Genomic DNA, 11,426 nt, shown 5'->3' on the forward strand with positions numbered 1-11,426 from the left:
AAAAAAAAAAAAAAAAAATTCTGCATCACTATCCACTTAAACAGTTTAAATGTAGATTTGGGTTTTTGGGGATTTTTAGGGTGTTTGATTAAGTTCATTTGTATATAACATAAGGGTAAAAAATTAGAGACTTTGGAGAATTTAGTTTTATTTTTAATTTTTAGATTAACTACTCATCCCAATAGTTCATAATAGCACAACATGGTTACAAAATTGTCTAACAAGAAATTATAAATAATAATAATAATAATAATAATTTAATTCCTCACTTATACATTACAAACGCATGAGGAGAGTTCTTGGCAGTAAAGACCCGTGACTGGCAGATCAGCATGCTACTTAATTTCTCTCCAGTACGGTATGAAATTAAATAAAATGTGAATTATGTTAACTGTGACAAGATAATTGACGGGGAAGTTTAAACAGTGACTGGATGCATGAAACTAAACTACATAGCAATCTGTTAAAGATGCAGTTATGACGAAATGGTATGTCCCAAAGCTCACCTACTTTTCTGCTACAAGCTCCAAAGTATGTACTTTTTCTTCACACAAAGAGTACATACTTTCAGGACATAGTATAAGTAGGTGAATTGGGAATGTGACAATAGTTTGAGATATACCATGGTTTTTAATGATTTACCAAACTTATACACTGGCATTTGCAAGGTGCTTTAGAATGGTATAATCTTAAAACAGTTGAAATGCCATAGTATTTTGTGTTAAGAGATGGCTTATCAATATTTCACTATCAGTATCATTAATAAAGATGACCCTTACTCTGATATCCTTTAGAAAATACTTCCTTATGAACCATTAATATTTAACAACTTCTTGTACACGCCATAATTTCCCATCACGCTGGCAGAACCCAGCCAAACGAAGGTCACACTCTTGTCTCTTCCTCTAGAACAGGGGTAGGCAAGTTCGGTCCTAGAGAGTCGCAGTCCTGCAGAGTTCAGCTCCAACCCTGAAAAAAAAAACTCACCTGCCTATAGCCTTAGTAATCCTGAAGACATTGATTAGCTTATTCAGGTGTGTCTGATTAGGGTTGGAGCTGAACTCTGCAGGACTGCGGCTCTCTAGGACCGAACTTGCCTACCCCTGCTCTAGAAAGTCCGGTACAGTTCTCTTTTGTTTGTGGTTAATGTGTAGCGGTATCGTGTTGAACTCTGATACACCTCCGGGCAGCCTTGGCATCGGGACTTGAATCTCTGAGTTTGGCTGGGAATGGCTTGGCTACTGATCAACCAGCTCAGGCATGATAAATCCAGACTCTCCCAGTCTTTGTCTTTGATTCTCCGGCTGAACTGGGGTTTGTTTAAGTGTGCAGTGTGGCAGAAGTGAGCTGCGTCACTGCAGGCTGGTGTATGTGAACTGGAGGCAGTAGAGTCACATGGTTTCTCCTCTCCAGTCAGACATCCACGTTTGAGCGGGCGTAGGTGGCCCCACTCTCAAACGGGCTGCTGGCAGATGGTGTTTTGTTGGAGCACTGAGGACTTCAAAGTGGGATTGACTGGGAGAACTACACTGCACTTGGTTTAGTCAGACCTAGGCCTCCATGGTATCTTCTTTGTTTTTATGCAATGTTTTTCACCACAATCCATGTATTTTAATGGAATGGTGCACTGCAGATACCATTCCATTAAAATACATGGATTGTGGTGTTTTGGTGTGATACCAAGCCCTAGTACCTTGGCAGTAATTGCCACAAGCAACAACTAATTTCATTTTAGCGCAAAATTAAAATTTCAAAATCAGAATTTAACGTCTTTATTGTCTATTTATTTATTTAAATGTAGATTGTACAATTTCCCTGTTTTGAGTTTTTTCTTTTTTCTTTTTTATTATGGAGGAAAAAAATTATTCATTACGTAAGGATAAAAATTCTACATGAGTTCTATGAGCCACAGCACAATGTCGCCAAATTTGCACAATGATGGTGATATTTTTCCCCCACACTATATATTGTATGTTGTGCATCTCTTTAGTATAAAGTATAAAAGCAGCCTTAAAATTAGTGTTATTGGTTGCGGAAAGCATTTTTAAATTAGCCAAAATATATAATAAACAGGCAAGTGAAATACGTTATTGTGAATGATGGCTGTGGAAAATTGTGGATTCAGTGCAGCCCTAGTCATGATGTCCTTTTCTTAAATCGCTTTTTATGACTGATAAACTGAAGCTCACTATATTGACTTTTTTTTTTGGGATAACATGTCACTTTTAGAGTGATTACATGTCTATATGTATTACTATTAGGGATGGGGTCACGATTTTCGAATATTCGATTAGTTGATTTAATTATAGAATATCGAATAGGTTTTGCGATTGTCTTAAAAAATTTCCTCATGTTTTCCGTGCTGATGCGGTGGTGACGCGTTCATGTAAGCAGAGGGTTGCGCTGCCAATAACGCACTTAAAAGCTGTCAAAGACAACAGAAGAACACATTGTCTCACGCGCACACTGTAGACTTGCGTGGCATTAAAAAAAAGACTTGCGTAGCATATAACGGTTACAGTAACTTGGAATGATGTCAAATAAGAGCTCTGTGCGGACCACAAACACCCCCGACTGGGTTAGAGGTGTGGCTGAATCTGTATTCAGAAAAGCGCGGAAAACAAATAACGCGTTCTACGGAGCCACTATAGGGACATGGATAGCCGCTTGCTAGCAGTAGCCTGTTACATTACACAATACATAATATTTCACTTACCACATAAACAGAATAAGGAGAGATGATGGCGAATGATTTGCAAATCCTGAGCGCCACTGACAAACATCTAATCTTGTAAAATGTGTGGCAAGTACTGCCGAGTGCTGCTCCGTACGTGTGATCGCGAATCTCAAAAGTAAAAAACAAGTGCGTGTTCATGAGCAATTTCAATGCGCCGCATATTAATAACGGTTCCCTGATGCCCGCAGTTTATATACAGTATGATTACCCAATGATATAATTGCGACAGAAGATATCGAAGTATATTTTTCCTCCCATCTCGTATCTATTCCCTTTAGGGGTTCCATTTTTTTAAATGGAAATGTCCTTATGAGCAGTTGACTTATGCTAATTCATGGACTGTTATGTTAATAAGTGCCGTCATTCGGTTATGTTTATTATATTAATATGTTTCAGCACGTTACAATCATTATATGGCTTGAGTTAAGACAGCCTATCTTCTGAATTAGTTTATCATACAGATTGAAAGCGTGAATCCCGTCTCTCTGTTTATGGGTATTTGTGCGTGCATGCGGGGGAGGGGTGCGGTTTTTGAATAATAATCGAATAATACCCAGCGATTTTCGAATATTATTTTTGCTTGGAATGCCCATCCCTAATTACTATATGAATGTCCTGCCACTCTTTGAATTCCCACTCACATGTTCCAGCAGCATCTAGCAGTGGAGTGTCGATAGAAAGCTTGTGAAAGTTAATCAGCAGAGATAGATAGAAACCAACACCTGAATATGTGTTATGTGCAGTCTGAACACAATATGAGTCATCGGCAGGCCAACAGTGTGCTCTATTCTCAGGGGTGTTACAACACCACCACACAATGAGCAGTGTAGGCTTTGCCTGAAACTACCCACATCACCCTCACAAGATGCATAGAGTTTAGAGACACATGTATATGCTTTAGCTATTAAATAAAGAGTCTGCAGATGCTTTTTTTTTTTTTTTTTTAGGCCAACCTGGAAGTTAGCATTTTATTCTGGTTCCTTCTACAACATTGGATTATTGCAGAAAATAAGCTCCGTGACCTGCAAAAGTTTCATTCATGCAATTTTGTTCATCGTGATAATCTTTACAAATGAACACAACTTATGAATTTTGAAGCCTGATGAACTACACTACGGTCACATGACTTCAACATCACTACTATATTAAGCTTCTGGGAACTCTGAGTCTTTATTTTAAAAACATTTTCCCTGAAAGTTTGAGTTAGAACAGTTTGCAAGAGCATGATTTATAGGCACATTAAAAGGCTGTGAAAGCAGACTAGTGAGTAGATGAGTTTTCCTGTTCAAGTGACGACACTTAGCCAGGTTAGACGCTATATTGAATTTAACACTGATGAAAATGAGGTTGTGACGGATAGACTTAGTCTTTACAATGACACACACTGTATAATAGTCCTAGATCATATAATTTTTGCCATCTCACAAATAAAAAAAAATAAAAAAAACTTTTGTCTACTGAAAGTTTTTATTTTATTTATTTTTTCAGAAAGATATTTGGTCAGCTGAACAGTCAGTATTTTTTAAACAACATTACAATCCCCTGAATGCACTGTATTTCAGTCCGTCACAGCCACATATTCATTCCTGTGGATGTTAAAACTTAATTTTCTGTATTTTTCTGTTTCATTTCCTGTGGAAATTAAACATGGCGCTACCCTGACTACGGTCTGTATCCCCAGCAAACTCTGCAGTCCCATTTAGGGGGTATTCACACCTGTCTTGTTTGGTTCGATTGAATCGAACTCAAGTTCGTTTCCCCCTTTGGTGCAGATCTTTTGGGCAGGTGTGAATTCAGCAATCACACTCGGGTGCGCACCAAACAACCATACCGAGACCCAGCTGAAGAGGTGGTCTCGGTCCGCTTCCAAGTGAACTCTGGTACGGTTGAATGGATGAAACAATGAATGGATGACCTTAAGCACACATGTGGTTTTGTTTACAGTTTCTGGTTCACTTGCAAAAAGGGCAGTGTGAAAGCGAACCGCACCAAACAAAAAAAAATCTACTTTGCATTTGGTCCGGACCAAAGCAAGTGAACTAGCGGACTTTCCTCATGTGAATACACCCTTAGACATTTGATAGCAACCACCTTTTTCAAGAGTAAATAAATAACAGATTGATTTGATCATCATATTTATATTATGTATTTTATGCTGTAGAATAAAACGTGAAAATCTTGAGCTTGCTTGAACCACAGACCATATTTTAGTAATTTGACCAAAAACCTATTTAAAAAAAACATCAGTTTTGTGACAATGCAACTGAAAGTGCTAAAAATGCTAACTTGTTAGGATTTTTGTGAACAAAAATACATCATCCCTGCACCTCTAAATGCCAAACTTTGGAATCAGCCACCTTACTTAATATATCTGGCACTGCAGTTTTGATAATGCTGGTTTCCTGGCATAATTCATGTGTGATTGCAAGCATTCAAAGTGACTTGCGGCAAAGCCATCTTCATTTACATATTCACCCATTTGCATAGTTTTCACAGTGCTGCCATCTAGTGGCTGGAGGAATAAATTGCTTTAATCCTCAATCAGCTGAGGCCATAATTTCATTAAAACTACACACTTAACCATTAAAGAGAGAATGTTGACTATCGTAGTTAATGTTCCTGTATTTTTCTTGTGTTTTTCTTTTAAAGTAGAGGGTCTGCCTCAGGTCTACTATTTTGGGCCCTGTGGGAAATACAATGCCATGGTTCTGGAGCTGCTCGGCCCTAGTCTTGAGGATCTCTTTGACCTGTGTGACCGAACATTCTCCCTCAAGACCGTCCTGATGATCGCCATTCAGCTGGTGAGTGCACAGGCCCTCTGAGAAGCTGCTGTAGTTTAAGAGCAGTGTGGCACCTGGGTGAGAAGTGCGTGCATATCGTTGGACTGATGCTTTGCAATGTAAACGTGTAATGTGAGTCCATGTGTTCAATTTCCCCAGATATCCCGCATGGAGTATGTGCATTCTAAAAACCTCATCTATAGAGACGTGAAGCCAGAGAACTTCCTCATCGGTCGACAAGGAAACAAGAAGGAGCACATCATTCACATCATAGACTTTGGCCTTGCGAAAGAATACATTGACCCAGAAACCAAAAAACACATTCCTTACCGGGAGCACAAGAGCCTTACCGGCACAGCTAGATACATGTCTATTAATACACACTTAGGGAAAGGTAAGTGTAAGATACCTCCCTAGTCTGATCCTAAAATGGACTTAACATTAAATTAAGCATGTCACTATCCCCACGCTTTATGTGGTTTCTTGATTGGCTGTTTGGGAATCATGAACCAGTTCTCTTAAAGAACATGATATTCATGTTTGGTTCCTTAAATGTTGCATTGAATCTATAGCACCTCAGTCGTCGTGATTGTGTCGTCTAAACTGAATGTGATGCCAGAGGAAAAATGGGTGTCCCAAGATGATACAGTAAAAAGAAATAAACAGACAACCTGGACAGTGCTGTCCTTTTTACTGAATAATTAAAAAATTCAGAAGATGAGTCACTTATTATTCTGGAATGACTGACACTGAATCAGTCGAATTGGATACTGAATTATCAACTTACTTACTCACTGAATCGCATGTCATGCCATGTCTAACTCAGAATAAAAAAGCAAGAACATTTACTGTTATGTTGTAAATGACTTAAGGTGATGGTACATGGGGAAACATTTTTTGAGCAATGTTTTTTTTAGTCATCCACTGAAACGTGCTTGATACATGAGAACAAACCTCATTTGTTCAAGCAAGTACAGTTGTTCAAAATTTTTGTTGCAAGGACTTTAAGTGGATGGACAAAAATGATTGTTCTGTAGATGAATTTAAGTCTTACGGTTTTGAAATAAGACATGGATATTTATTTATTGTTTTGGTTAATTATTTGGTCAAATCATGGAATGATTTATTTTTTTGATCATATGATCGATGGTCAGTATATTAATAGTTAAGTAAATCATATAGAAACCAGATTTGTTAAATTCCGCATGATTCCCATCTCTACTGTCCAGCCAACTTCATGTTATTGTGTACATGATGTTACTATTTTATTTACTTTTTTTGCAGAGCAAAGTCGGAGGGATGACCTTGAGGCCTTGGGTCACATGTTCATGTATTTCCTCCGGGGTAGTCTCCCTTGGCAGGGACTAAAAGTATGTTAAACTAGCATGTTAAAGCCATTAAAACTGTTACTAATTTAGTTCTTGAAAATCAGACGTTGTTGTTTTTGTGCTTTGCAGGCTGACACACTGAAGGAACGCTACCAGAAGATTGGGGACACAAAGCGAAACACTCCCATTGAGGTTCTCTGTGAGAACTTTCCTGGTGAGACCCCCATCATGTGCTGCATTTGTATCAGCTAATCTTAAAGTCAACATAAAATCAGAACTGACCTTGTTTACTTTCTTAATACACATATCCTGGTTTTTGCAGGATTCAGAAGTGCACATTATTCCAAAGGAAATATAATGTTTCTTTGTAATAGGGTTGCGCAAGACTAGTCGACTAAACGATACTGCTGCTGCTTCAAATTACTATCATGTTAATGATACTTAAAAAAAAAATATAACACATTGCTTATATCTTGAGTGGAAAACAAAATCATTTCATATTGCATCAGAGCTTGGTGTGTTTGTTTTCTCAGTGTAACTCGCGACAGGTTCAGGGAATTGTCCACTCAGAAGATGAGCACGTTGAGATAGTAATTTGATTTAGAAGAAAACCGAAAAGTTTGCTGCAGTCTGTGTGAAACTGGCATACAAAAATTAAGCTTGCTTATGAGGGAAAATACCGGTATCAAATTTTATATTGGTTTAAAGGGGAATAAAATTCAAAATGAAACCTACTTCAATAACTCGATAGACCAAATATTGAATAAGATAAATAAATATTTTTTATGCAATAAACAAACAATAAAAAAAAGGAACTTACTTGACAGCAGCAGGTCCTATATCAATGTCCTAATGAACAGAATACCCTTAAACAATGTTTAGTTGCTGGTACATGCCAAACTTCTGTCAGGTGTATGTGGGCTTTATAATAGGCTTATATGTTTGTAGTAATTGGTCGCTGCCTATTGATTCAGATGATTTTAATAAATACACTCAGCAGCCACTTCATTAGGTACATCTGTTCTGTCATTTCTGCCAGCTAAGGACAAAAATCTGAGGCTACAGTTTGCATGGGCTTACCAAAATTGGATAGAAGATTGAGAAAACGTTGCCTGGTCTGATGGGTCTTGATTTCTGCTACAACATTCAGATAGGGTAGGGTCAGATTTTGGAAGAAAGAATGCTCATTTACGCACAGACATGGTTGACAGCTGCACCAACACCATTTTAGATCAATTAACTGTAATACTGTATAAAATATCCATTCAAACTGAAAGCATAAATGTTGGCGGTTTAAGAGCAAAATGCAAAACAGTGACATTTAATTCACTGCATTTAACTTGGCAGTGGTAAAACCGGCACCGCATGTACTTACTTGCCGGCAACCCGACAAAATAAAAGCTTGCTGATTTTAGGTTTGAAAATGTTGAAAATTCATATAAAAAGTTAAAAATAAAAATAAAATTTAGCATTGTATTTTTAAGTGTGATATAAAATAAGTGTATTTTTTATTTAATACTAATTTTTTTTATTTTAAAATGTAGTATTATCACACTTTATTTGTTGTTTTATTTATTTCATTTTAAAAATAAACTAAAAGTGCAATAATACTATTATTATTTTATTTATATTTAATGGGTCACACTGTGCAGTGTGAGCACCAAACCAAATCTCCAGGTGCTCTCATGACAACCAGAATGAATAAAAAAGTGTGCACCCCCTCACTATAACCTCACTATATCAGCTGCATTCAGTATAGGATTTGACTGTTTGATTCATAGATTAAGTAGGCTATTATAAGTAGATTCATAAACGGACTGTTTTTTGACTGTCTTCTGTTTTTTTTTTAGACTAGTCAACAACAATATAATCAGTTGAGGCACACAACCCTATTTTGTAATCCTTTTTTAAATGCAATAACATATTCAGCTGCCATGTGGGTACCAGCATATCACATTGCAGAAGTAAAATGGGTTGTTGAAATGTTTTATGTTGACTTTAAGACAAGACTTCCCTTTGCTCTTGTTTATTGATTATTGTCATTGTAACTTTATCCTCATTTGTGTTTTCAGAGGAGATGGCCACCTATCTACGCTATGTCCGGCGGTTGGATTTCTTTGAGAAGCCAGATTACGAATACTTGCGGACCTTGTTTACGGAGTTGTTTGAACGAAAAGGATATACCTTTGATTACTCATACGACTGGGTTGGCAGACAGATTGTGAGTCAACATGTCGTCTTTACTGCCTAGAGAATAAAGTGGCACAGTTTATCCATCTCTGCAAGACAGCCTAATGTTGCTGTCTATAGTTGCTCAGACACAGAGCTAGTTCACCTTGGAACTGATGTTCTCTGTGTTTTGGTTTGTCTTTCTCAGCCCACACCGGTGGGGTCGGTCCACGTGGACTCAGGGGCATCTGCCATCACGCGTGAGAGCCATGCACACAGAGACAGACCCTCCCAGCACCAGCCCTTAAGGAATCAGGTAATCTTCCACTGCTCATTAAGGAAGCTTAAGATTGGTGAACCTTGTTTTTATTTTATGGGAAAGGAAAGAGAAAATGTCCCATGTTCATGTTTCTGTCCACACACCCATTTATTAAAGGTAGATCATATTTCCCCTGAACCAAATGGGTGAATCTCACAAAACAAGTCTGGGTCATATTTCACCTCAAGATCACAAGAAAGAAATAGAATTGTTGATGTAGAAGTCGGTAAGAATTTTACCTTACACATTAACTTGTTCAAAAATTACAGTAAACATTTTTGCATTGTTTTCAAAAGATTGCTATTTCAAATAGTATCAACTGGTTTTAACAAAAATATTAAGCAGCACAACTATTTTTAACTAATAATAAATCAGCATATTTCAGAAGAATAATGTGACGCTGAAAACTGGAATAAAGTGTGCTAAAATAATATGCTTTGCCACCACCTGCATAAATTGCATTTTAAAATATATTAAATTAGATAATTATTTTTAATTGTAATAATATTTCACAATACTATTATAATTTAAACGGTTATGTATGTGATTTAAATAAAAAAAAATTGTTTTTTCTTTTTATTGTCATGCAAAGTTTTAGGACAGTAATGAGAATCACCGTTGAGAAAAGTGGAAATTATCGAAAAATTTGTTTGTTTATTTATACATGCATGCATGCTTTTTTTTTTCCTGGTAATGAGAATTTGGGGGAGGGAAAGGTCCTTACTAGATCACAATACTAAAAATGTAGAAATTTGATTTTTTAAAACGAGTTTTGATTTAATTTTGGAGTGAAATAATGGCCTAGACATGTTTTCATGACGTCTGTTGAAGAATTCTAAACAGAGCTGGTAGAGGTGGAGTTGATTTTAGAGGTTTTTTTTGCACCACTACATGAAACTTTAAACAAAATCATTAGACTCGCCCACTCAGCAACTGGCTGCTTCAGCATACACTGCTTTAGCACATCATGGCTCAGAGTGCATGCTGGGAATAGAAGTTCCTAAAACTATATATTTCCAAGTATATACGTCACTGGAGACTATTTTTATATTGATTCATTTGCCAATTTGTGCTTTTTCTGGCTTTCTCTTACGTTTGCAAGAGCAAATCCGCTTTGCACATCTCTCAAACTTGCCCTGTATCAAACTCATCTGCTGAAGCGAAAGTTGAATTTTGGTTCATAAAAGATTTTCACAAGTGTTTGAATTTGGGGTGCACTCAAATTAGTGCTTATAGTTCAAGGTTAAAAGATTTAAGTCAACAACAAAAAATATTTTTTGTTTCATGAATAAAGGTGCTTTTGCAAAGACAGGGTGAGATAATGAAGTGATGACTACCTTAATTTTGGCTAATCTGTTCTTTAAAACATCTTGACATCACATGTCTAAGGTGTTTCCATTGATTTGAATTTACATGTATCCTTATGATTCTTGTGAGGGAAGAGGAGTGCAGATATCTTTAGAAATCCTTGGCTGAAAGACACAAGGGCCCTGCAAACTGCCTCATCATCATTTTGGTGGAGGTTCTGGTGTTTAGTGAGTCTGTTTAGAGGGCATCGCAACACTAATTGGGGCACATCAACACCTATTCAAATTTTCACAACAAAAGTCTTTAAACTTTTTTAAAGATTTAAACAGTACTTTTCTATAGACTTGCTGATAAGAGATGGGGTACAACAGGTCTAAAGGTGCACTGGGGTCAAAGGCACATTTCATTTTATTCTCTTTTAATGCCAAATATTAGTGCTGGGCGGTATACCGGTTCATACCGAATACCGGTGTTTATTTTTGTTATGATATGAATTTTTTAAATACCGCAATACGTATGCAATATGCAATATGTCGCTTAAACAACGTTCGGAACGCGACACTGTTTGAAAGGGGTCCCAGCGAGGTCTGACTTTCCCGGAGAAGTGACACCTCTCTCTGCGTCTGTTCTGTGCAGTGAGCGACAGAGAAGCAGCACATTCAGTTGGCCGCACCGCAGCCGACTCGTCAATAAATGAGTACAAAACAGCGTTTCCTAGCACCTGTCGCTTACTGATTGTTTGGAATTATAAATATGAGTGTAGTTCGTCTGTTAATATCACATGC

At 37.2% G+C, this 11,426-nt stretch overlaps 1 protein-coding gene and 1 long non-coding RNA gene across 15 annotated transcripts in view; one reads left to right on the plus strand and one right to left on the minus strand.

Annotated features, from left to right (window-relative positions):
• Positions 1–11,426, plus strand: part of LOC107748260 (casein kinase I-like) — a 67,926-nt gene that overhangs the window by 40,935 nt on the left and 15,565 nt on the right. For all 3 annotated transcript variants that reach the window (XM_016562989.1, XM_016562991.1, XM_016562992.1), the window contains exons 5-10: positions 5,387–5,538; positions 5,677–5,911; positions 6,802–6,887; positions 6,975–7,059; positions 8,918–9,066; positions 9,223–9,330. In XM_016562989.1, coding sequence (XP_016418475.1) covers positions 5,387–5,538; positions 5,677–5,911; positions 6,802–6,887; positions 6,975–7,059; positions 8,918–9,066; positions 9,223–9,330 — 815 coding nt within the window. The remainder of the gene's footprint in view (positions 1–5,386; positions 5,539–5,676; positions 5,912–6,801; positions 6,888–6,974; positions 7,060–8,917; positions 9,067–9,222; positions 9,331–11,426) is intronic.
• The window catches only part of LOC107748262 (uncharacterized), a 40,006-nt gene that overhangs the window by 17,519 nt on the left and 11,061 nt on the right, over positions 1–11,426 (minus strand). The window contains exons 1-3 of one of the 12 annotated variants that reach the window (XR_001640909.1): positions 10,644–10,654; positions 8,512–8,516; positions 4,404–4,406 (exon numbers count right to left, since the gene is read on the minus strand). The exons of 1 other annotated variant lie outside the window; for it this stretch is intronic. This is a non-coding gene — a long non-coding RNA (uncharacterized LOC107748262). Of the gene's footprint in view, positions 1–36; positions 48–1,459; positions 1,466–2,513; positions 2,525–3,853; positions 3,864–4,403; positions 4,407–4,964; positions 4,977–7,494; positions 7,506–7,670; positions 7,682–7,952; positions 7,958–8,511; positions 8,517–9,133; positions 9,137–10,551; positions 10,564–10,643; positions 10,655–11,426 lie in introns of those variants that run through there. 10 more of the 12 variants (XR_001640905.1, XR_001640911.1, XR_001640906.1 and 7 more) reach the window with 10 other exon arrangements.

Source organism: Sinocyclocheilus rhinocerous, unplaced genomic scaffold, assembly GCF_001515625.1.
Source record: "Sinocyclocheilus rhinocerous isolate Xijiao unplaced genomic scaffold, SAMN03320098_v1.1 scaffold830, whole genome shotgun sequence".
NCBI classification, from domain to species: domain Eukaryota; kingdom Metazoa; phylum Chordata; class Actinopteri; order Cypriniformes; family Cyprinidae; genus Sinocyclocheilus; species Sinocyclocheilus rhinocerous.